Source organism: Lithobates pipiens, unplaced genomic scaffold, assembly GCF_037356315.1.
Source record: "Lithobates pipiens isolate NorthernLeopardFrog02 unplaced genomic scaffold, aLitPip1_a1.2 Scaffold_22, whole genome shotgun sequence".
Lineage (NCBI taxonomy): Eukaryota > Metazoa > Chordata > Amphibia > Anura > Ranidae > Lithobates > Lithobates pipiens.
In genome coordinates this window covers 104,199,048-104,226,378 of record NW_027507784.1, presented here as the reverse complement: position 1 = coordinate 104,226,378, position 27,331 = coordinate 104,199,048, and the positions used below count along the sequence as shown (strand labels likewise).

Below are 27,331 nucleotides of genomic sequence, written 5' to 3'. Positions count from 1 at the left end.
GGGAACCAACAACCGGTCACAGTACAAAATGTAACCAGTTTACAGAGACTTATTTTCATGGATGTGTGGAAGGGGTCACAGATACACATTGCTGTAGGGAACTCTCACCTGTCTTGGGAGATGCTGTATATAGCTCTTCATTCACTTCTGTTTTAGTTCCCTGAGTTACAGAAAATCTAGCTAGTACTTTTAATTGGGGAATGCATAAAGTTATTTGAGAGTGTTGTGATTTTGCAGTTCACAAGAAATATTTTTTACTTATGTTTTTATGGAATGAAGGAAATTGAATAGTAATTGCTAATTGATGGTAACTGGCTTTAATACAAACCCGTGCTAAAAAAAAAAAGTTGTCCTTCAAGCTCATAAAATGAATTCCGCACTCATTATTTTAACAGGAAATCAACCTTCTTTAATGTGTTGACTAAAAGCCAAGCTGCTGCTGAGAACTTTCCATTTTGCACTATTAATCCAAATGAGAGCCGGGTGCCCATCCCAGATGACAGATTCGACTTCCTGTGTCAACATCACAAGCCAGTGAGGTGAGAGTTTTTGACTATTTTAAAAGATACAGCAAAATACATAGTTTAAAGAGAACTGCTTATGACTGAAATGCACCTTCTTAACTTAAATATGTTTGCCCCCTCATTTAGCTTTAAATCGGTGTGTCTGGCTTTACAACTTGAAAGTTGGTGTCAGACATCACCTTAAAGATGAATTCCAGGCATGGTATATGTTTATATAGTTAGATTAGTCCAGCTTATATAGAGGTCCATTGTCGTGGGCATTGTGGCTTACACATATAATTGCAAATGTGTGCAAATAAAACCCAGTTTTTAATGTAAACTGTTAGACAAGTTAAATTTGGTTGTTTTGCAGGCTGGCTGGTAAGTGTGCTGGGAAAACATTTGTTTTCAATGTGCATTACCCTTCAATGTGCACCTTACTGTAAAGGCTAGTTATAGGTTGGGGTGGTTGCCATTTTTTTTGTACAGTTGGTTGAATTGGTTGCAGGGACGCACTGGGTGCCTTTTGCTGCAATTGTGCTTTTGCTTGGTGTCTTGTGTGTCCTTATGCCTTTAAGGAGGGGTGGGCTCTCTCCAGGCACACTGTTCCTTAACCTATCCATTGTTGTATGTGTTCCTACTATGGATACTTTGGAAATTTTAGAGTTAGGACCGCAATATATACAAGTTATAGAAGAGGAACCATTATGGAGAATAGAAAGACTTAATTTTTTGTTGCCACCATGCCAAATATATTCTGTATTTGAAGAAGACAAGTACCCATCAGTACTATGGGACTTTAAGGGCGAACTTTTGAAAACACAGTATTTTGAAAACAGGAAAATGTATTGTTTTATAAAACAGTGTGGTGGTGTGAAATCGCACCATACATAAAATAGCACATGATATCCATATAGTATGAGAAAAATAACTTCTCCTATAGTCCAGGGCTATAGGAGAAGTGTTTTTTCTCATACTGTGTTTTCAAAAGTTCGTCCTTAAAGTCCCATAGTACTGGGGGGTACTTGTCTTCTTTAAATGCAGTATATACAAAGGTGCCTTGACACGGGATTATGCATATATTTGCAAATGTGTGCAAACAAAACCCTCTGTTTCTAATGTAAACTGTTAGGGGCAGTTCAGTTGTTTTGCAGGCTTACTAGGAAGTGTGTGCTGGGAAATCTTATGCTTGTCTTGTCCTGAGCAGCCAGCCTGAGGCATTTTAAATACAGGAGTTCTGCTGCTTGGCATGGGCGCCATTCAGAGAATGATTTGCGTTTCCTAAATGAATGCAGACTTTCTCTGATTGGATGAAGTGGGGATTATGACATTACCGTCCCACCTATCTTCCTTGTCCAGTCAGAAAACGCTTTGCATTCATTCAGAGAATGCAAAGCATTCTCTGAATGGCGCTTGTGCTGAGCAGTCAACCTTCTATATTCACAATGCATCAGGCCGGCTACTCACAACAGGACTCAGAAGCATGTGGAGATCACTGAAGTAACTGTGATTTCCTGTTTTCAGGTCTGAGCTAGATCAATGTAACTATGCAAAAAAAAAAAAAAAAATACCATACCTAGAATTCATCTTCAAGTCTGGTAGCTATGTGATTTCAGGAGCAGGGAGGCAGTAAGCATTAGGCAGTGGACCTCTGAGCCAGGCTATCCCGAAAAATTGGACTCCACCTCAGTAAAGCTAAATATTGGTAGCGAATATAAATAAATCTTCCCTCCTGCCTGCTCATGGGACCCAAGTGTTTCTGTTTAGGACCCTAACGCTACCAAAAGACATTGGAAGGCAATCAAATTGTGATTGCACATCTGAAAATCTTTTGATGTCTGTGGCCATCTTTAGTCTGGATTCATATGGGCAGTGAAATAAAGAGTTGCCTTTGAGAGGGCTCAAAAAGTTTACTGAGCCATTTGGCTTGGCACACATGAAGGCAGCATGGCAACCACTATATACAGTTTGTGTCATGACTGTCTGTTCCTTTTTTTTTTTTTTCCCCCACAAGGTTCATCACAAAATGCAACCTTAACAATGAGGGTTCTGGATACTCTTTTACATTCAATGCAGTATGGATCCATCCTAATGCTGGCCATACACGGGTCGAATTTCTAAAGAACTTTCTTTCGAAAGTCTTATCTAAGAATTTTCGTACGAATTTCGCACCATTAGTGGGCTGCAGCAACGGCCGATTTTTGTGCGGCCATCAAATTTTAATAATCAGACATGTTGGAATTTTTTTTTAAAAACAAACGATTTTCTAATCAATGATGGGAGAATCGTGCGAGAAATGTAATCAAAAAAGAAATGCGCATGTGCAAGAAAAGAAAATTCCTGGAAAGAAAAGAAGATTCCCAGACACGAAAATTCTTTTCTGTAGGAACATGAGGTTAAATTGAAGGTTTGGTTGGTCAAATTTCGAAATCAATGGTGGCATCATCGGATCACAAAACGCACACATTTTCTGATTTTTCAAAAGAAAGTTCTTTGGAAATTCGACCCGTGTATGGCCAGCATAAGGCTAGGTTCACACATGTCTGGCTGCAGTTTGCAGTCCATTTTTAACAGGAGTCTGGTACAGTTTTGTTCACCATTTCAGGTGCAAATTTTTACTTGAATTCACTCCTGAACTGAACCTAAAATGGCACAGAACTCTTTAGAAATGGACCAAGGCCTTTCCGGACATGTGTGAACGGGCTCCATTGAAAGCCGGTCTGGTTCACAAGTTATATGCAAATTTGGTGAGCTTTGAACCGTATCCGTTTCAAATATGTTAACCGAGGCGAACACATTTTTCTGCACCTTCCCTTGTACTGCAAAATATGCAGATAACTGAATACTCCAGGAAGAGACAGGTGCAGGGAAACCAAGGGATTTTGTGCATTTTGGCAATGCCGAGTTTCCTGCGTTCACTATTAAAACACCCTTTTAAACATTACTGAACTGTCACGTTTGGCAGTGGTATGAATACCACTGCTACATTTTTCACTTCCACCTACAGTTTGAGGTCCAGTCTGCAGTAAAACCGCCAAATAAATAGTTTTAACGTGCATTTTTGTGAATTGATGGCTTTTGAGATAAATACCAAACTATTATTAGTTATTTGACCACTTATTCTCATGGGGTATATAACTCTTGGTGAATTGAGCCCTATATAACTATCCAATAACAACTAAATTAATCAAAAAGCCCTCACTCTGTGTAGCACAGTTAAGTTTTTTTGTTTTGTTTTTAATACTGAAAATGGTTATAAAAGTAGATTTTTATCTTATGCATTAAGGTTAAAAACCTTCTGTGTGCAGCTTCCTCCACTTATACTCACCTGAGCCCGATCTCCATCCTGCAGTGTCTCTTTCCACTCTCTCCTGCTGCTGTCAATCAAATCCTGTGATGAGAGGGCGGGCCGAGCAACGCTGTCTGTGTGGATTAAGCCAGCAGGTGTGCCACAGTAGGAAGTGGCTCCCTATGATGGCCCACAAGAAGAGGAGGAGCCAGGAGCTCTGGTGGTGGGTGGTGGTGGGGGGGGGAGTGAGAAGAGGAGGCTCATGGTTGCTCTGTGCTAAATTATTTCACAGAGCCAGTAAGTATAATATATGTTTAAAAAATAAAGGGGTTAACAATCACTTGAAGATATTTTATCTCATTCTGTCAAATGTCCCAAAAATGATTCCTCATTTCAGGAAAGCGAGAAGAGCCATGCAAATGATTGCCTTATACTCCATTGGCTAGATGCACACCCATAATCACTGGTATATAGGGCAAATATAGTCTAATATTCCAAACTGCATACAGCTGTTTCGGCTATTTGGCCATCATCAGTGAAGTGTATAGAAATCATTGTTTTATGGATTAGGGTTTCGGATCCAACAAGACAGTATAACCACACAGATGTTGAGAAGGGACTAAAGAAATTAAAAATCACCGACCCCTATCAGTATACAGCACTGTTTTAAACGTTTTTACTGTCCAGCCTGTATCTGTAAATAAGTTACCTCTATATGCATAGAACATGGCAGCAACACTGCAGTCTGTTATTTTTAAAGAAGTTTGTTTAAAAAAACTGGTTGACAGCTAACTTCGAATTATTGCACATGCTAATTGGCCTTTGTAAATTTACAGGGTACATTTGAAAATAGCTGGTTACTATGTGAACCACCTGCCTTTTCCTTTCTTTTGCTGTTTGCAAGCCCTGACACTTTGCTAGGACTATGGATTCTCAATGCCAAAAAATAACATTCAGGTTGTTCCTCTGATGGTTTGTCTAAAAAAAAAAAAAGTATTTAATTTTATATGCCAGGGTCATTGTTTGTTTGTTTTTTCTTTACCTGCAAAGAACGAATATGACGTGGTGGTAAAACCCTGTTGTTTGTTTATTCTAAAGCAAAATTCCAGCATTTCTGACTGTGGTGGACATAGCTGGTCTTGTCAAAGGGGCCAGTAAGGGGGAAGGCTTGGGGAATGCGTTTCTATCCAACATCAGTGCCTGTGACGGGATCTTCCATCTAACACGTGAGTGTCTTCTGATCACATACATTAACATCATGTTAAAATGAATGCGTGGAAGTCTGCTCTAAGCACTCAATCACAGATAAATATGTGTGCCTCTTATGTGATTAGCTTCAAAAAGAATGTCTTTTGATGTGGTGTTTTGAAAACTTTTCTTTAGCCTGGAAAAAAACAAAACCCCCCCGCTTTTTTCCTAATTTTACAGGGCAAAAGCATTATGTAAATTGTGATTATTCATAGCATTTGCTTTAGGGTCAGTTCACACCATATGCAGTCCAGGGCGTTTTTTTTTTTTTTTTTTTTCTGCATCAAAAATGCATGGTTAGTAGGTTATATGGTTTCCAATGGTATAGTTCACACCAGTGCGATCAGTTATAGTGAATTCCGGTTCCAGAATAAAAAAAAGTATGCATGTTTTCTGCACTGAACTGTACTAGAATGTGGTAAAAGGCATCAATAACGGACTGGAACTAACCAAAATGCATCGGAAAAAACACATCCTTATTTAGGTTGAAGGGGAAAAATGCACTGGAACGCATCAAAAACAAACCTTTATCTCAAGAGGAAAAAAAACAAAAAACTTTCTCTAACTGCTTAACCAGTTCCCTCCTGGCCTATAGCAAAATTACAGCTGAGCGGGACTTTTGTCGATCCAGGTGGACATCATATAACGTCCTTCCGGATTGCTCCTTGCACGCCACCTTGGTCGTGTTGGGGCGCGATCTGTCACTGGCGGTGTACATCGAATTGCAGCCAATGACTAATCGGTGTACCACCCTGCTGCTGGTACCATACGATCGCTGTGACCAATCACAGCAGAGCACATGACAATTGTAAACAATGGAGGGCTTCCTTTCATGCCATCCAATTGTATTGCTAGTTGTGATTGGTCACAGTGATCACATGGTACAGAAAGGGCCAATCGCAGCCCATCTGTACCATGTGATTAGCTGTGACCAAAACACACTGAATCAGTTTCAGTCAGTAAAAATGTTTGCTTATACCAGTGAAACTCACTGATGTAAACAATCGTGATCTGTAAAAAGAAAATCCTCATCACCTCCCCAGGGGTAGTACAGTTTTGCTCTGGTAACACTGTATTGCTCTGGTCACAGGGTGTTAAAAAAAAAAAAGAAAATTGTAATAAAAAAGTAAAAGATGATTGAAAAAAAATATTAATTTCTTTCTTACATACAGTCCCTGATCAAAGACATGCAGGTAGGTTAATTGGTTTCTGTCCAAAATTGACCCTAGTATATGAATGGGGACCTTGGATTGTGGGCTCCTTGAGAGTAGGGACCGATGTGAGTGTACAATGTACAGGGATAGGGACAATTGTAGACACTCACTCAGGTTGAACTGGATGGACTGGTGTCTTTATTCAACCTTACTAACTATGTAATACCACACCTGTTATATGATAACCCTGTACTGTACTGGTGACAGTATGTAAAAAACTAAACAATTGCGACCAAAAAAATACTTCAATACTACTTGTGGGAATACTTCAAAAAAATTTCCATGTCTCTTGGTAAATACCCTGGGCTATCTACTTTCCAAAAAGGGGTCATTTGTAGGATATTTGTACTGTCCGGACGTTTTCTGGCCTCAAGAAATTAGGCCATCAGGATTGATTGATTTTCAGATTTAAACTATAGTTTGTGAACTCTTACTTTTTTGCACACTAAAAAATATCCACTGATTTGGGGTATTTGGTTTCACCCAAAAAAATATAGCAGAATACATTTCTGCCTAAATTTATGAAGAAAGATTATTTATTTGCAGAATTGTATAACGGAAAGTATGATATGTTATTTAAAGTTCCTGCACCCCACCTCCATACACCTAAGCCTTAAGTTCCTATCCAGCACGCGTACAACAAAAAAAAAGAGCTGTCTATATTGCCCCAGGTCCTCCTGGCCAGGCCAAACCCCCACCCTGGTTGACCTTGGAGGCCAAAGAGGTGGAGGACAGAGAGCATCAAGAACTCTTCCCGAGAAGGGACACACTGCTGCCATATATCTGAATGCAAAACATGCCACCCCTCATCTTACCGTGTCATATTGGATACTGTGAGACGATTGCCCAGAATTTTAAAAAAATTTTTTTTTCCGATAATGGATATTTTTGCAGTGGCTCCTACTACCAGTGTCGTCTCAATGGAATAACTGCTATGTCAGTTTGGAGCTGAATAGGTACTGCAGTCTGCCCATCTGCTATAATTGACATCTCAGCATCACACATGAGCAATGCCAAAGAGAGATGTAGTCCCGCTGGGAGAATGGAAGAGAGCGAGAGTGTGCGCTTCCTTCCTGAGGTTAGAGAGGAAGCGCTGTGCCTGGAAAATGGCAGTGTGTTATAAGAAACGGAATTCAAACTTTTAGAAATTAAGTACATGAAAAATAATGGTATTAATAAATGCGAATCAATAGAGAACTGGCTTTATAGAACAAGGGCTTAAAGTGTTACTAAGCCCAGGACCCTGCATTCACCATATCTGGTCTCCCACAGTACACAGAACATGGAAATGCAATTATTTTTAGTAAATCTAAACTGCTAAATACCTTTTCTTTTCAGCAGTATATAGCAGTCTTGTGACTTCTATTAGTGTCTGCTTAAAGCTTGTTGGAGGAATTTTCAGGCTCCTGACTGTCCTATCGGGATGCAGGACCCCTGGCCCTCTGTCTTGACAGTGCTGATTGGCCCTGTGCTGTTCACATAACCCTCCCAATGAAAAAAAATAAAACACTCTAGGAAAAAAATACCAAACTGAGCATGTGCAGCCTGTCCCTGACTCTGTATTATCAGGAAATATATTGGGGACAGTGAAAGGAGGAGAGGATCAGAGAAGATAGGATTAAACAGTCTTTTTACACAATGTAGAGGATTAACCCCTTAGGTTTCACCGTGATAACAAGCATGCTTTATTGCATATACAGATGGATTTTACTGTTGTGGGTTTAGTAACACTTAAAAACCCTAAATTATGTATAAAAAAAATCCAAATCAGAATGAAAATATCCACTTTCTCTATTGCATCTTTAGTAGTTTATTGGAGAAATAACAAATGTTAGCTATTTTTTGCACTTCCGTTTTTAATTGATGAAATAATCTCCCTGATTAGCAGCTCCTATATAGCTAATATTGGTTCCCCCGAGCATTTAATGTGAGCCCTAACTGTAGTGAGCAGACCTCCTTCCAGCTGCTCTTTCCTCGTGGATAGTTGTGCAGGTTACATGATATGCACTATTAATAGCTGGAAGGATTGGTCGTTGTGACGTGGTTCTGAGAGCAGCGACACTTAATGTTCACCTTTTGAAGATCAGATTATGCAAATGGCATTTAGACATGCATGAATCTGTCACTTCTAGATAGCAAAAGGTGCTTGACAATCTGCTACTATATATACAAAGGCTGTCTGATTTTAGCTGTCATGAGGCTGGGATCCTTGTCTGCTTGCTGACAGGACAGACCTCCCATTCAATAATGTTATAAACTCCATGCTGGGTCAACACTACTGGTGGTTCATTCAGTCTTTTTAGAGGAGGAAGAAATTTACAACTTCTGGTATGAGCTTTGCTTATCTGATCCATGAACAAAAAGTGCTATTGACAAAACACAGCTTGTAGCAATGCAGGGACTTTTATTTTGGTGCCAGTAAATAATTCCAACTTTGTACACTAAAAGTGTAACTTTTGTCAGAAAATTAAGTCCTGATAGATCACTTCAGGCTGGGCCCTTTTGCAGGTATAACCAGGACTGAGACAAGGGGTGGGCAAGAGGGTCGGCTGCCCCGGGCACAATGGTTTATTGTAGGGATGGGGGTATCCTGTTCTGCTTTTTTTCCATTACAAGGCTGACAGGAGTAGTGACAGTGACATCGCTGTTAACTGTAAGGGATCAGAGGGTGTACAGTTTGGCATCTTTGCCCTGGGCACTGGATGACCTTATCCTGGCACTGGGTATAATGACGTGAAACATTAAGAAAAATTGCCTATACTGTTTAAAATCCATTAAGGCATTGTCTTACCCTGCTTTGTACGCACTCAGATATTTTCTATTCTCTGCATTGTGCCTAAAATCAGGAGCCACTATAGGCCGATTAGTTGACAGCTTTAAGATTTACTGTTGCTGAAGGGGGAAGAAAGCAACAGGAATGACAGACTGTGCAGAGTGAACATAGCTTAGGGAGGAAGAAAAAAAGTCTGGAGAGGTGACAGGACAAGCTCTGCTGCCGAGGAGGCGGATAGTGTTTTGTCTCTACTTTCTCCCTCATTGGCAGCCTGTGAACGTCAGCACTGTAAATCTTCTGTCAGCCATCTTTTTCTAACTGACCCAAGACATACAGTCAAGGCTGGAAATCTACATATCTTATTTGAAGAAAATGACATAATTTTGATACCAGTTGGACGGGGAGAGTTTTCAATAAGGAAGTGATTGGTCTGGGCTTTAACAAAACGGCGGCCTCCAGCAAAAAGAAACGCATGCTAATTTTGGTTGCATAATTATTAATGCAGAATTTTATGTTCTTTTGTTAAAGAACATTAATATCAAACTGTTATGGTTAAAGCTCTGCTTTAAAGCAGAACTCCAGGCTCCATTACAACACAGCTTATAGGCTTGGAACAGTAAAAAAAAATTGTAGACATGAATTATTTAAAGTGTAGTTTAGTGGTTCTGATCACCTTCTCAGAGCTGAACAGAAGCACTTGGGTACTACATTTGCTTATAGAAAATGCCAATAATTTAAAACAATCCTACAGAATGCAAACATGAGAAAATATATCTGTGTCAAGAGATTGAGAATAAATAATGCAACCCAAATTAGAAGGTACGTGAGAAATTATGGATTTTCAAAACGTGTCCAAAGTTAAAGTTAAACTCTAGGCAAAGCTATTAATTCACAGTTGAAATATCTTTTATGTAAACTGTCTTATCTAACAAACAATTTGTAATGCTGTGCAGCCACGTTTAGGATTCATACCCCCACTGTGTTAGAAATAAAGCATAAAACTGTCACCTCCCCACCCACAGTCTGGTCAATGGGCAGTGAAAGGGCAGTAACGCTGGTCATCAGCTGTGTTGTTTTTCTCCTCTTGTCTGCATGTTCACTGTCAGCACTTAGCACTGTACATCACGGTCTGTGCATGCCAGAGTCTGGTTGTCTCCATATGCTGATCTTTAGACTGCATTAAATGTTTAGGGCTACATCTCACATGCTGACACATTGGGCACCTAAACACTTGTGCAACCTTGGGTTGGACAATAGTAACTATGGTACCATATGCAAATTGATTCATATCTTTTAATAATTATACAAGTTAATGCCAGTCTTCTGACAAAATACCTGCATCCTACACTGGTTGATATATTTACATTAGGTCTACGATTTTCCGGAAATTCCAAACGCTTATTTATTCTTGAAGAGCCCATTCACACCTACACACAATTTATGTATACACATTAGTGGTGACATTTATTTTCAATGACACCCCATGACACTAAGTCATGGCTAGTGAAACACTGTTCATGGTTGGTTATATACATTGCAAGGATTTTGACATGTCCCATTAAACATTATTGCCTGTTTCTTATCTCTAAATATTAAAGCTGAAGTTACTTTACTTGCAATAAAGTGGGTTCTATATCCGGCTGCTTGCTGCACAGTGAAGATATCTTCTCAGTGTGCTGATCTTCTGACACCGTTGGGACGTTCATCAACTAATATGAATGTGAAAGAGTTGTGCCATTCACCTGCCCCTTCTGCACGCCTCCTCAATTCACAGAATTCAAACTGTTCTTTTCCAGAATGCAAAGCATTCTGTGAATAAATGGCAGGCGGATAAATGACAGATTCTGCCACATCCAATCGCAGAACACTCCACATCCAGGGAAAGTATACTATGCGTTCTATGAATTGAGGAGGCAGGCAGAAGGGCCGGGCGGATGAGCAGCGTGACTTTCGTACTTACAGCAGCTGATGTTAACCCCAGGGGTTATGGAAGATCAGCTCTGTGGGGAGAATATTTGTACACTAATGCAGCAGCCAGCTTTAAAGTGATTTTAAACCCTCTCCTATATCCATGAAATGAACAGCCTGGGATGATACAGAGATTAAACAAATCCTCCTACATAAGTTTTACTTGTATATCTTCTGTCTTTCCCTTTCTACACCCTTTAGAATGTGCAGATTGTGTTACAAATCATTCTTCCTCTTCCAGCACTGGGTGTGGAGCCTGGACTTTCACTGTGTGAGAGCTGTTTGGAGGATATACACCCCCCACATAGGCGGAGGAACGAAGGAACGTGCAGAGCTGTAGTCTGAATAGACAAGCTCTCTGCTCATCTCCCCTCTAAGCTCTCTCACAGACACAAATTTCCAGCTGCTGTTATCGCCTGTGTTGGAGAACTTGTCAGAAGTGACTCTGCTGGTAATGGAGGAACGGAGCAGCAGAAAGACACATCACTTAGCGCTTTGGAGAGAGAGAGAGAAGTAAACACTTCAGATATACAGTGGTGTGAAAAAGTGTTTGCCCCCTTCCTCATTTCCTGTTCCTTTGCATGTTTGTCACACTTAAGTGTTTCGGATCATCAAACTAATTTAAACAATAGTCAAGGACAACACAAGTAAACAAAAAATGCAATTTGTAAATGAAGGTGTTTATTATTAAAGGTGAAAAAAAATCCAAACCATCATGGCCCTGTGTGAAAAAGTGATTGCCCCCCTTGTTAAAACATACTATAACTGTGGTTGTCCACACCTGAGTTCAATTTCTCTAGCCACACCCAGGCCTGATTATTGCCACACCTGTTCACAATCAAGGCATCACTTAAATAGGAGCTGCTTGACACAGTAAGGTCCACCAGAAGATCTTTAAAAGCTACACATCATGCCGAGACCCAAAGAAATTCAGGAACAATTGAGAAAGAAAGTAATTGAGATCTATCAGTCTGGAAAGGGTTATAAAGCCATTTCCAAAGCTTTGGGAATCCAGCGAACCACAGTGAGAGCCATTATCCACAAATGGCGAAGACATGGAACAGTGGTGAACCTTCCCAGGAGTGGCCGGCCGCCCAAAATTACCCCAAGAGCGCAGCGACGACTCATCCAAGAGGTCACAAAAGACCCCACAACAACGTCCAAGGAACTGCAGGCCTCACTTGCCTCAGTTAAGGTCAGCGTTCATGCCTCCACCATCAGGAAAAGACTGGGCAAAAATGGCCTGCATGGCAGAGTTCCAAGGAGAAAACCACTGCTGAGCAAAAAGAACATCAAAGCTCGTCTCAATTTCTCCACAACACATCTTGATGATCCCCAAGACTTTTGGGACAACATTCTGTGGACCGATGAGACAAAAGTGGAACTCTTTGGAAGGTGTGCGTCCAAATATATCTGGCGTAGAAGGAACACTGCATTTCATAAAAAGAACATTATACCAACAGTAAAATATGGTGGTGGTAGTGTGATGGTCTGGGGCTGTTTTGCTGCTTCAGGACCTGGAAGACTTGCCGTGATAAAAAGAACTATGAATTCTGCTGTCTACCAAGAGATCCTGAAGGAGAATGTCCGACCATCTGTTCGTGTACTCAAGCTGAAACGAACTTGGGTTCTGCAGCAGGACAATGATCCTAAACACACCAGCAAGTCCACCACCGAATGGCTGAAGAAAAACAAATTAAAGACTTTGGAGTGGCCTAGCCAAAGTCCTGACCTGAATCCTATTGAGATGTTGTGGTATGACCTTAAAAAGGCCGTTCATGCTCGAAAACCCTCTAATGTAACTGAATTAGGACAATTCTGCAAAGATGAGTGGGCCAAAATTCCTCCAGGACGCTGTAAAAGCCTCATTGCACGTTATCGCAAACGCTTGGTTGCAGTTGTTGCTGCTAAGGGTGGCTCAACCAGTTATTAGGTTTAGGGGGCAATCACTTTTTCACACAGGGCCATGATGGTTTGGATTTTTTTTCACCTTTAATAATAAACACCTTTATTTACAAATTGCATTTTGTGTTTACTTGTGTTGTCCTTGACTATTGTTTAAATTGGTTTGATGTTCCGAAAAAACTTAAGTGTGACAAACATGCAAAGGAACAGGAAATGAGGAAGGGGGCAAACACTTTTTCACACCACTGTATGTGCTTAGGTCAAATTTCATTAATGGTGTTTACAACCACTTTAACATACATCATTACAGTAATGTTCTCAAACTGACTTCTAAGTGGGAAGGTACAGTATCTCACAAAAGTGAGTACACTCCTCACATTTTTGTAATTATTGACAACACTGAAGAAATGACACTTTGCTACAATGTAAAGTAGTGAGTGTACAGCTTGTATAACAGTGTATATTTGTTGTCCCCTCAAAATAACCCAACACATAGCCATTAATATTTAAACCACTGGCAACAAAAGTGAGTACACCCCCAAGTGAAAATGTCCAAATTGGGTCCAAAGTTTCAATATTTTGTGTGGCCACTATTATTTCCAGCACTGCCTTAACCCTCTTGGGCATGGAGTTCACCAGAGCTTTACAGGTTGTCACTCCTTCACAACGACATCACGGAACTGGTGGATGTTAGACCTTGCGCTCCTCCACCTTCCGTTTTGAGGATGCCCCACAGATGCTCAATAGGGTTTAGGTCTGGAGACACGCTTGGCCAGTCCATCACCTGGCCAAGCAAAATATTTAGAAAAAAGGGGTGGGGGTGTACTCACTTTTGTGAGATACTGCATGTCCCACAGGTATGTCCCAGTGTTGTGAAGGAAATACTGCATCTGCGGAGGCAGAAATTGAGTGAACTGATAACAGAATGTTCTCTTTGTATTACAGCGAGGTGAATGAATGTTATTTTAATATGGCCGCATAAATCATAAATAGACAGATCCAGGGATTATAGCTATGGATGTGCATTACTTCTTAAAGTGCTCATAGAAAAAAAGTAAATGGCAGCTAAGACCTTCTTCAATCTCCATTTAAAGAGCTGGCTTTGTTGTGATGTTAGACTTTAGTAAGCAGGCTTACTCTGAACTTGCTCTCTTTCCAGTGATTTCAATGCTATCTTTATTTAGTTTGGAAGAAAGAGATTTACAGTAGTGGCAGTTATGAAATGATTGTTGCTTTCTTTGTATCCTATTTTCTCCCTAGGAGCTGACATGCAGTGCTGCTTCCTTCACTATAATATAGTCTTACTTTATCAGAGCCTTTATATTAGGAATTGCGTGCTGCTAAGCTATTTGAGTTTGTTTTTTTATGACGAGGTATGGAAAGCAGATCTTGTTTGTCAGGCTGATGTATTGCTTATTACAGCTGTAGTAAAGGCAGTGAATACAAATTATCTGGTTTTTAGTATTTTGTGCTGTAAAGAGTGGGAAGAGTTTGTCCCTGCCCTCGTTACTGTGGCTAGATGCATTCCAGGGGACAAATAGCCAGTATGCCTGAACAATTTCCTCTTGCACCCAGGGCTGTGGCTACAATGACACAAACTGATAAGTTTGCAAAATTTCAGATATTCTATTTCATTGCATTTTTCTTTTGGGGTATACAGCTGTGGCCAAAAGTTTTGAGTGGCACAAATATACATTTTCAGAAGGTCTGCTGCTTCAGTGTTTTTAGATATTTTTGTGAGTTGTTACTATGGTATTCTGAAGTATAATTACAAGCATTTAATAAATGTCAAAGGCTTTTATTGACAATTATATTAAAGTGGAGTTCCACCCTCTTTTGAGAGGTGGTCTTAAATGAAAGACCACCCCTCGTCTTTGGATATAAATTTTTTTTTTTCGTCTTCTATCATACCTTTTTATGAAGTACACAGTGTACTTCCAATCCATCTGGTCTGCGGCACAGGACGTCATTTCCTTTTGTGCGGCAAGCTAGCCAGTTACAAAATGCTGCGCGACTCACGCATGCACAGTAGGAAACAGGCAGTAACCTCAGGGAGCTGACATCGCGAGCACCCTGGACAGGTAAGTGTCCTTATTAAAAGTCAGCAGCTACAGTCTTTGTAGCTGTCGACTTTTAAAAATAAAAAAGAATTTGCAGGTGGAACACCGCTTTGTTTATGCCAAGAGTCAATATTTGCAGTGTTGATCCTTCTTTTTCAAGAATTCGCCCTGGAAGGCTGTCCATCAACTTCTGGGCCACATCCTGACTGATGGCAGCCCTTTCTTGCATAAACAATGCTTGGAGGTTGTCAGGAATTGTGGGGCTTTTTTTGTTTACCTACCTCTTGAGGATTGACCTCAAGTTCTAAATGGGATTAAGGTCCGGGAGTTTCCTGGCCAAGGACCCAAATGTTTGATGTTTTTTTCTCCAAGCCACTTATCACTTTTGCCTTATGGCAAGGTGCTCCATCATGCTGGAGAAGGCATTGTTCATCGTGTTCTTGGATGGTGGGGAGAAGTTGCTATGGGAGGATGTTTTCATACCAAAAAACATGACTTTATCCCAGTCCTCGGCAGTCCAATCCATGTACCTTTTGCAGAAAATAGGAGTCTGTCCTTGATGTTTTTCCTAGCGAGAAATTGTTTATTTTATGCCATTCTTCTTGACACCGGGCCGCCCTCCAAAAGTCTTTGCCCAACTGCGTACAGACGCACTCACACCTGTCTGCCCCCATTCCTGAGCAAGCTCTGCACTGGTAGTGCCCCGATCCTGCAGCTGAATCAATTGTAGGTCAATTGCACCCTGAACCTTCTTTACAAATGCAATGTTTTTTTATAAGATTAATTTTCATGGCAAAGAGGGACTTTGCAATTGCAAATCATCTGATCAATCTTCATAACGTTGGATAACATAAGGTTAAATGTCAGTGAGGACATGCGATGATCATTCTAAAGGGGTGAGGATATCACCAGGTAGTTATTGTCTTTGTATGCCCCATTCACTGCTTAATGGCAACAGGCATAAGATTGCAATACACATTGGAGGGTGGTTGGACGTGTTGCCACAATACCTGCCAGGTCTTGTAATTCAAATGGTCTTGTCATGTTAGATCCACCAAAAAACATAGGCTTATGCCGGCCATAGATAATGTTTCTTTCCTGTAACCATGGGTTGCAGGAAAGAAAGTCGCTTATTTAACCCATCAGCACAGTCAGTGTTGATGGGGGAATCCCTCCCGCTGAGCTATTGTGTTCTTCTGACGTGTGGGGTGATGTAGGGAGCTGTCTCTGCCGGGAGAGCACAGGGAGTACTGCTAGCGGCTATAATGGCATGCTGAAAATCCGACATGCTAATTATACCCAAGTCGATCGATGGATCGATTGGGTAAATACAGCCTGCCCATAGATGGTTAGAACCTCGGCTGGTCCCTGCTTAACTAGTTGAGATTTGAGCCATCTATGGTTGGCTTTACTAACTGAAAATATTGTTTTCCCTTGTGTACAGGCCTCTTTACTTGCACAGCACTCACAAGAAATTAATTTAACACTCTTCTCACAGTACAGATATTGCTGATCAGATATAGGTTTTAGCCACGTGATTCAAGTTGGGCATGCTACTGTTGTGGTCAGTGGCATGTATAAAATGTATCGTCATTAAAGCCTGACATACAGAGACCAGCAATAATGTTCTCAGCTCCCATTCACTGATATGGATGTTTCTGCTAATCACTGAAGGAGTTTACAGTTCAGTAGTTAAGCTTGATTGCTTCAACGACTTAGAGTTTAGAGCATGATTAGCACTTTATTTGTGTGTGGAGCAGAGGGTTGTCATCAGCTGATCTTTGTCATATATGTTTAAATGGTTGATTCCGATTGTACATGTAATTTCACTAAATGGTTTACCAGCCTGGTTCTTGGCATTCAGTACTTCTATTTTTACTGTAAAATTCTATACCTTGTAGCACAAGTAAGGAATGGAGTAATGGCTTCTTTGGATGCTTAGTGATGCTTACAAGTGATGTGTAATTTTTGCCAAGGATTCCTTTTATGATCAATTTGCAAAGAAATGTTTGTTTCTGTTTTGTTGCAGAATGGTTGGTGGGTCTCAGATTTTCAACACTTGGAAATTTTCTTGCAACTGGTTCTGCAGGTTTTTAATGCCTAAGGCCCTGTTTACATTTGGGTGATTAGGAATCGCGGATGTTATGTGTGTTTGGGTACCATTCATCCTGAATGGCATCCCAAGTGCTGAGCAATATTGTTGCATGACAATCATGGCAAAACGCTAATTATCTTAACTAACTAATAGCTTATGGCCAAAATAGTTGTCCCTGAACTTCTTGGGTGTGACAAACATGCATAGAGCAGCCTATTTAAGTGAATGGGTCGCTCTATGTGTGACACGCAGAAAGTGAATTTTGCGTTTTAAAATTGCTAGTGGGAACACACCTACCCGCTAAGTGATATGTGAACGGGGCCTAAATTGCTATGTATTTTGTTCTGCTCTCTGCTGATTAACAATGGAATGTACCCCCCAGATAGTTTCCCTACGCCTGGCTATGCAGAATCTCATTCTTTCTATTTGTCCCTGTTCATACCTGTACACTCAGTTTACGCTATGCCCTGCTTTCAAAAAAGGTACATGGCCTCTTTTTTTGAGTGTATTCTGGTGTTTTTGGCCCCATAGATTGGGTACACCCATGAAAGCATGCGTGTTTTTGCACCTGAAAAACTCCTCTCCTTTAAATCTGATCTCATCCCTTTGCCTGAAGCTTGATAATGTGAAAATATGCTTAGAAAAACCCTTCAATACAACATTTCAAAATTTCCAGGATTACACTCTGTTCAGGTGCCAAATGCAGGCTTAGGTTGGTGGCACCGACAGGATGTGTGGCCCACATTTCTATATTAAAGGGTTAATTTTAACCCACAGTTTTATAATTGAACTCCAGGCAGCTATATAGACACACATAAATGCAGCTCTGTGTTCTTTAATACAGGGGTTGACAAATTTGCTTGGATTCTAGGAGCCAGCTAAAAAAGTGAGGAGCCAGGTCCGTGACGGCGATCTGGACCTGTCCCTGGCCTGACATGGAGACGAGTGAGGGGAAGATAGCCCCCAGCCCCCCACATATGAGATCACCTCTCATTGGACACACCACTTGAGTGCTAAATGGCCGCTGTGATTGGCCATTTAGCATGATCTGTGATTTGCTGTATCCAAGGGACACGGCCAACACAGAACTTCCCCGATGCACGCCCATGGCGGTGTTCAGAGGGGAAGTAAACAGGAGGATGTCCAGGGACGCCCTCCCGGCAATTGGTGTCCGCGCTGTAGACATCTTTTGTCTATAGCGCGGGCACGAAGTGGTTAACAAAAGAATGTGACTTTTATTTCCGCCATGTTCCCGCTTATTAACGTCATATCCCCGCTAAGGGTTAGATCAGGTCCGCCTGAAAAACTGACAGGTGAACCTGATCAGACAGCCCTTGTGAAAGGGGTCAAGCAGGGAGGATTACAAATAATATTTTTTTTTTTCCCCTTAATTAAAATAATTTTTTTTTACTTTTTACAAAAAAAAAAAAATAATATATATATATATATATATATATATATATATATATATATATATATATATATATATATATATATATATATATATATATATATATATATATATATATTTATTTTATATATATTAATTATAATGAGAAGCCATTTACCAGCCACCACACTCACCGTTGGGCAAAAGGCGCCAGATGACGCCCGCAATCACTTCCTTCTCTTCACTTTGGGAAGGAAATGGGCGGGCAGTGAAAAACAGGCAGGGGAGCTTCACTCCATTAGGATTAGCATTATTGGAATAGGGTGTAATTTCTACATCCACCACAAGATGGCGCCAGACTACCGAAAGATTTTAGAAGGCCGCAAAGCCGCGGCCTCAATTACTGGCCGGCGCGGCCCGATGCAATTGCGCGGCGGAGTTTGGGGTCCAAATGGAGACAGGATACCCCAGCAGCGTTGCCCCAGGCGCCAAGACACGAATTCTAGTCGCAAATGCGACCGGGCGCCCGGGGTTTGTCGAGCCCTGCTTTAATATATCATTAAAGTAGAATTTTGGTGTAGTTTATATGTGGATGCTCTCTTGCTGCCTAGGTTTGCTTCCACCAGTTTTGCCTTAGGTAGGTTCATACCTGTGAGTGTGCTTTTCATGTGTTTTTGGTGCATTTTTGAAGCATATTTTTGATGTGTTTTCTTGGTTCATGTGTTTTGTTTTTTTCTTAGGAGGAGGAGACTTCTTGTAAAATGCACAATCCTACCAAAAACTCATGTGCATTTGTTTTTCATGTGCTTCTGATGCACTTTCATTGAAGTCAGTGGACCAAAAAATGCACCTTTCTGCATGAAAAAAAGTCCCTGCAACTCTTCAAAAAGCACACTGCAGGAAGCTGCATAGATATGAATGGGACCCATAAGAAACAATGTTAAATTAAATGTGTGTTCATGTGCTGCTGAAAACGTGCTAAAAAATGCACAGGTTGCTGGAAAGGAACGTGCTTTCCGCAGACGTTTGTGACCACCAAAATGGTATCATGCCTGCCTTACTTCCTGTTGCTGGGTGTTTGATAGCCCCTTGAAATCAATGGTCTGTCAAAGCTAGAATACGTCAGAACGCATAAAAACATTCACGTTTTAGTGTGAAAACCAGTAAGAATACATTATTCGTTCCTGTTGGTTAGATGTTACTCTTCACCCTGATTTTGTCAGTTTATCATCCATTTATTTTGCGTGTTGTTGACTAGGTCATTGTAGTGTTGAATTATTGTTAGCTTTTCTAGTTTGTATAGGAAAGGCCCAGTCTACTTTCCTTGAGCAAATAATGCACAACCATGACATTAAATGCTTAAAAACAGGAGTACAGCTGTCTGGACCTAGCAACAGAAGGCCTAAACCGATGCTGTCATTTACATAATTTCTTCCTGGTGGGATAGTTAGTCTTTACTGGAATACCAGTAGAGCCTAACCTTTTACAGAATGGTAAGCTTCAAATGATTTAGTGTCAAAATGTATAACCTCTGAAAGGCCATTCTGCTTGTCTCCTGTAATATCTCAATGAAGTCAGTGGGCGAGACTGCATTAAAATGGGCACTTCTGAGTCTTTCTGGACTAATCTGCCTCTCAGGAGCAATTACAATGAAGTGGTTGAGACCTACTAAACCATCACTTACACTGACTATTGAAAAGTAAGCCCGTCATCTGACGGGACGTGGCAACTGCAACAATACATAAATAGGCATATTATAGAACCAGTGAGCATTTCTGAGATAATCTGATTGTGGACCCTTATTTTGTAATGTCAAATATTCATATTTTTCCTTTAAATTCATTATTAGTATTAATAGGATCTCTTCACAAAATATAAAGATCTGAAATTTGAAAAATTATATTTCTGTTGGAGGGGGCGGCTCTTGTTTTCCTTGTAAGAGAAATTGATGGGGTAGACCTGTGCTAACCTATATTGAATAAAACAAATTCACTGTGCCTGATGTGACTGGTGAAGTTAAAAGGAAGGGACTAAACATGTGGGTGTTGAAGCAATGGTGCTGCTTCCATCTACCCAATCAATTTATCTTACAAGGAAAACAAGAGCCGTCCCCTCCAACTGCATGTGTGCCCTAGCTGATCTAGATTAGCTGTGTGCAATGCACTACCACCAAGAAAGAGAGCAAGTGCCTAAATACGTTTTAAAGAAATGTGCATCGAAGATAGCAGAATTAAAGTAATACTAAAGTCTAATTTTTTTTTTGTCCATTTAAAAATAAATATATTAAATTTAACTGCTCTGTGCAGTGGTTTTGCACAGAGCAGCCCCGAAACGCCTCTTCTCAGGTCCCTCTTTGGTGCTTCTGGCCTCTCCCTCTTGTTGAATGCTCCCACAGCAAGCAGCTTGCTATGGGGGCAGCAGCTGATCCACAGTTCCCTGTGTCCATTCAGACAAAGGACTGCAGCCCCCTTTCTCTTCTATTTGACTGACTGACTTTTATTGATGGCAGTGGGAGCCAATAACGCCACGCTGCCAATCAGAAGGGAAGTCCTGGGCAGCCGAGACATCACTGGATCTCGATGGGCTCAGGTAAGTATTAGGCGGGGCTGAAGGAGACTGCTGCACACAGAAGGCTTTTTTTCTCAATGCATAGAATGCATTAAGATAAAAAAAAGTCCTTTACAATCACTTTAAGGTATTCCATAATGTCAAAAAGGCTAGAAAACAAAAGTGAAAAAAAAAAGGAGAAAAAGCATAAGTTAAATGGTGCTAAACTCAAATATGTGAATAACAAACCGCTAATCACCACGCATTACCACAGTTGCATGAGAAGTCCACACAATGAAAAATGCAGTCCCAAAATGGAAGAGGAGATTTCTGCCATCCGCCACACCAATTTATTCTGCAGGGGAAATGTGGGCTGCCCTCTCCAATACCATGCGTGCCCATAGCTGATGGGAACCTAGTCTCAACCATATAAGTGTGTTGTCCATGCAGGCAAAATGGCGCTGGGGCAACCTCCCACTAAAATCATGGTGACGTATACACGCACCATTCTGGTGCAGGGGATGCGCGCGGCATCATGCATCGCAAACGCATGGTGCCGTTGCACAATCCCACTGCTTAACCGCAGTATCATTTTAAGAATTGTATACTTTGTTGATGCTTGTCATATATAAGACCCAACTTGTTGTTTTTAACCATCTGATGCATGTATTAACAACTTTGTGTGGTGTTGAATAAATCGCTAATGCCTCATTTAAAGTTCCACAGGCAAAATAATTGTTTGTACTGTATATGTTGATTAGGAATGGAGGCATTACATTTTAGGTAATAGGAGCAGTGTAAAGCTCCTAGTACCAAAGGCATATGGCATAAGTCAGTAATGGGGTACAGTACAGCACAGTCACAGGGAGACCACTGCCAATACTGGTAACTACAATTTTGCTCTCTGCCTTTTTTTGGGCACAGATTGCAGTGTCCAGTTCCTCTTTCAAAAAGGAGTTTGATTACTTCTCATAAAGCAGAAACAGACATTTATTTACTACAGGTTATATTTTAATGTATTTAAATATGCTTACAGCATCAAAATGCAACATCAGCTCTTGCTTAATTGGGATATTTTCCCTCACTTCTGTCTCAGCGACAATGTTCTCACTGGAGCGCATACGTTTTTTTTCTCTCCATCCAGCCACAAAAAGCAGTAGCAAAATTAATAGACTATAACCATTTTCCTAGTTTACTAAAAATGCATTTAATTCTGCTCTGGAAGTGTTTTGTTTGGGAAATTATGTCATACACGCATAAACAAATATACGTCAAAGCATGCAAGCATCATCACCTTCTATGGTTAGGCATATTTTAATTCCTAATTACATTCCTGTGCATAAGGGCCTTATGGTTTAGTTAAAAAAATAAAATAAAAAATAAAATACAATGCAGTTCCTGAAATAAAAGGAGACCACAGAGCAGTTCTGGGGGATAAAGGTATCTTGTTGCAGAACAGTACTGTTGGGCATTTTTAAAGCTGAAGTTTAGGTATGATTTTTATTACATAGTTACATTGGTTCAGCTCGGACTAATGTAAATATGAACTCCTGACCAATCCCTGTGGAAGCTGCAAATCACTGTGAATAGCAGCAGTGTTTCGGGGGGCCAGTGGTGAGAGGCTGACGTCCTGAATCGTAACCACAGGGGGTGCTCACTTGGCACTGCTGTCGTTCAGAAAACAACTGAATAATGCTAGGCATTCTGTGATTGGATGAGGTAAAGATTGTAACTACACTTCCTCACTTTTCTATTTGCTGTTGGTGACTACAACAGTAATTGCCAGCCTCTAGAGGAATTGGTCAGGTATGAGATATAGAATCATACCAAAACTTAGAGGAGCTCCTGGCTCCTTCAGAAAAAACAAAGTCAGAAGCTACAAATACTGTAGCTGCTGACTTTTAATATCAGGGCACGTAGCTGTCCACGAATCCAGTGGTGTCCTCACCTGAGCTGATTTTTAAATCGGCTCTCAGCCTTAGCCGAGATGGTGGCTCTCAGATACTGCAGCTGCCATCTTGGCTAAGGTAAACTGGCAGCTTCACACCTGGTTCCCTACTGCGCATGTGTGCAGCGTGCTACACTTTGGCTCAGCAATGAGGGAAGGAGGAAGGGGGGTCAAAACCAGGTACTTGCTACCCCAAAAGGTGCCAAATGTGGCAGCAGAGGTGTGTGCAGTCTTTGTTTACCTTTCTGACCACATTTCATGTTACTAACATATTCAAAGCGGTTGTAACCCCCATAAAAAAAAAGAAAAAAAAAAGCTCCTGTTCCTTTAAAGCATGATTAGTAGCATAGTGCTGTTACAGTATAATTTGTCCCTCTCTTTGATCTAAAATACCTGGTTGATCCTGCCTGTTCCTGTTTCCCCTTGTGTGTGATGACCACGATAATCATGACTGCTGATCCATGGTACGGTGGTCATCTTGCGTGCCTTCATCATCCTGCTGTGTGTACACCGTCTCTCCTCTTTCCCCTCCCCCTTCCTTCTTGCCTGTCATTTCCTAGCCTGTGTATTAGAGCCGATCTCCTCCCTGCCCTCCCCTCTACTCCTGCTTCTATTCCGATGCAATACATAACACAAATACTTGTATCCTCTTCTGTTTTAGCAAGTTGTACAGTGTGTCAGTTTTTTTTCTAATTCTAATCATAAATACATTTTGCACAGCTCCTCTGTGCGGTCACATGTCCTCCCACTTCTGGCTGGCTGACATCAGTGGGGAAGCTCAGCCCCTCCTCCTGCTGTTCTTAGATCAGGGAAGGAGAGCAGAGGGATATCATGTGACTTCACAGAGGAGCTGTGCAAAAAGGTATTTAGAAATGCAATTTAAAAAAACACACACTCTGCACTTTATATCTTGTTAAAACAGAGAGGATACAAGTAATTCACAATCTATTTAAGGTTCCCAAACTCTATAGTCAAACTGCCTACCTTGTACACTTACCTGACTCTGGGGGTAGTTTCCCCTGCAGCCTTCTGTCTGTTTGCATTCAGTGAATCATCCTTCACAGGGATCTGTAAATGAAGACAAGTACCATGTTCCTTTGCAGCAGAGGGACTCGTAGATCTCGCTGGGTCACAAGTGTGCAGACATTACCACATTATAGTCCACTGATTGCTTCCTCCAGCTCCATAAGGGTAGGGCCGAGCTGGGCATTGCATCCTTTATGAACAATGCACTCAAGGATTTAAAAAAAAAAAAATATATAAATGCAGATTGTTTTCTTTTTGTTGGTGTATTTATTATTTTTTACCAAAGGACTGTTCCTTTAAGTAGGCAGAGCACAATTTCTTCCATTGACAGCATTAGAAAATGCTAATAATCGTTAGATACTACACTTATCATAAGGAAACAATGGCTCCTGGCCCAGTGAAACATGCTGGGAACTATGAATCTTACCTCTAACTCATGTGCATGTCATAGATACGGAACACAGTGGCTTTGACACATTCATGAAATACTTTTGGCTGCCAATGTGGAGTAGTGCAGGAATACTGATGTGTGATAGTGTTATGACACTTCCTACGTATTTGTATGGGGTAGTGTGCGGGTGTAGGAAGTACTTTTGTAAGACACTGACTTTCCTACCTCGGCCCCATTGTGTTTTGAGTATTGAGGTTGCCAGTTTATGAGATCTGGCCCTTGCCGACAAAGACAAGGTCTCAAGTGTTCCAAAAGCCCGGGTTGTTTGCTTTTTTTTTTTATTCGACGACGGATAGGCTTTTGATTCTGGGAATACAAGAGTCCTGCTATGTTTTAGTTATTTGAAGTGTTACCCTCACATATAGCCATGGCCCGGTATTGATCTTCTCTGTCCTCTTGGCTTCTGACATTATTATTTTGAGTGATCTTTTTTGGTGGTCTGGATGATGCTCTTTCTCAAAACTTCTTTTGTTGCCAAGCTTTTGTTTAAAGACTAGAAAGCATCCTTGAGAAGACATTGCTTTGCTTTTTCCTACTAGTTTGTACAGCCGAGTGTCCCTTGAGCATTGATTCTTTTTTCCTAAAATAGCTTTTACTCTAAAAGTCAACTTTGTAGTGTTTTGAATCTTATTGTATCTTTGGCCTCTACATGCCCTCTCAGGTTTTATTACCAAAGTCTCTTTTAAAACTTAATTAGTGGATTTTTTTTGGCAACTTAAGCTTCTTTGTTTATTATAGAAAGTTCACAAAAAGTGTATACCATATTTTTTTCACCTTTTTATACCCTTTTACGTGGTTGCTGACATTAGCTACAATCTGTCTCATATTCCAATTAAAAACCGACCTGAAGACCATCCTCTAAAGTCTACCAATACTTTTAGAAGTTAAAGCTGCATTTAATTTTTTTGTTTGAAACTTAATACAGTGTTGTTGAGGGTCTCGTGTCTAAGGTACATCTTGAAATCTTGAAATGCATACAAGAAATACTGCATGTTGGCTCTGTGTAAATGAACACACTGATCGCGCCTGTTTGGGTCCCCCCAGAGCAAGCTGCTTGCTGTGGGGGCACTCGGCAAGAGGGAGGGGCCAGGAGTGGCGGCGTGAGACCAGAGAAGAGGAGGATCGCGGCTGCACTGTGCAAAACCACTGCACAGAGTAGGTAAGCAGGACATGTTTATTTAGAAAAAAAGACTAAAATATCGCTTTAAAGCAGCCCTTCAAGTGGTTTTAAAGGCCAAAGGTTTTTTTTTACCTTCATGTATTCTATGCAGTGCAGGAACCATTAAGCTTTGGAGCAAGCTACAGCACGTGTGTAATTGACAGTGTGTCATTGGAGATATAGCTGTCTCACCTAGCCCTTGAAGCAGGCCTACTCGCTGCAGCGTATGTGCAACATCAGGGGGCCAGCTCGAAGAACCAGGGACAACCACCCCCCTAGATGATGTAAGAGAGGAAGATAGCGGTTTAGGACTAGGTGAGCAAAAGTGATGTGGCGGTTTCTGCAAAGAAATGTTGAATTGGCAGTGGGTGCGAGTATAATAATTTAATTGTGTTTACTACACCAGGAGATTATTATTTTTTTTTTTTTAAACTGACAATTTTTATTAGTTTTCAATAGTAAAAACAGACAGTTTGAAAAATAACAAAAAGTGCCAACGTATGCTTCATGTACACGGGGCGTTGCTTAACCACTTTAGCCCCAGAAGGTTTTACCCCCTTTCTGACCAGAGCACTTTTTACAATTTGGCACTGCGTTGCTTTAACTGGTAATTGTGCGGTCATGCAATGCTGAACCCAAACTAAATTTGCGTCCTTTTTTTTCCCCACAAATAGAGTTATAGCATCTACAAACTATGGGAAAGATTTTTTTTTTTTTTTTTTTTTATTTTTTACTAGTACAGGTGATCTGCAAATTTTTTTTTATTTTTTTTTTATTTAATTTTTTAGCTGTATTGCGGCGGACAGATTGGACATTTTTGACACATTTTTGGGACCATTGACATTTATACAGCTATCAGTGCTATAAAAATGCACCGATTACTGTGTAAATGACCCTGGTAGGGAAGAGGTTAACACTGGGGAGATCAAGGTGTTAAATGTGTGTTCCCCGAGTGTGTTCTAACTGTATGGGGATAGGACCGAGTAGGAGAGGAGACGTTTTGCTGTTCCTACGTACTAGAAACAAATAACATGTATCCTCTCCTCTGACAGCACAGGGATTTGTGTGTGTAAACAGCCACTTGCATCGGGTCCCCCGCCGTGCAGAGGGTGCACGAGCACCCTCTAGCGGCTCCTAAAGGAAAACCGTACCTGTACGTGGTTTTTCGCAGTGGTGCCATTGTGCAACAGCATATGTATGCGATCTGGTCGAAAATCGGTTAACCTTTCCTGAACGATTTAACTTGACAGCTGGAAACCGACGTCTAAAAACATCCGTTTAACCGGGCTTACATGCTGCGTTTGCATATAGATGCTTTTTTTTTTCTGTTAAAATGGAAAACGTCTGTAAATTAAATGCTGCTAAACACGAGTTACTGCGTTTAGCAGCGTTTACAAGCTGTTACAGGCATTTGGCGTTTCAAATGCCTCTGAACATCCGTGCTGAACTGTTTGCTATTCAAACAAATATTTCTAAACTCAATTGCCTAGAAACGACTATAAACAACCCTGTGTACATGTACTGATAAGATAACATAGACGAGAGTTCAGGTGCAGCTGAAAAAAATGTAGAGCAACGGCTCCTAAAAGTCCATTTATCAGCAACAGTGTACATGAGGCCCTAAAAAGCAACGGAAAAGCTTAAGTATGGTAAATGGATCCCAAAGATGATTATAACATGTATTAACATCAAGCCTAGTAATAGCGGTGCATGGCACCAGTATCTCAGCTAAATCCCAGCCACACAGTTGTTTGC

The 27,331-nt window shown here is 40.8% G+C and overlaps 1 protein-coding gene across 3 annotated transcripts in view; it reads left to right on the top strand.

Annotated features, from left to right (window-relative positions):
* The window catches only part of OLA1 (Obg like ATPase 1), a 276,573-nt gene that overhangs the window by 23,472 nt on the left and 225,770 nt on the right, over nt 1-27,331 (top strand). For all 3 annotated transcript variants that reach the window (XM_077448032.1, XM_077448031.1, XM_077448030.1), the window contains exons 3-4: nt 396-539; nt 4,891-5,018. In XM_077448032.1, coding sequence (XP_077304158.1) covers nt 396-539; nt 4,891-5,018 — 272 coding nt within the window. The remainder of the gene's footprint in view (nt 1-395; nt 540-4,890; nt 5,019-27,331) is intronic.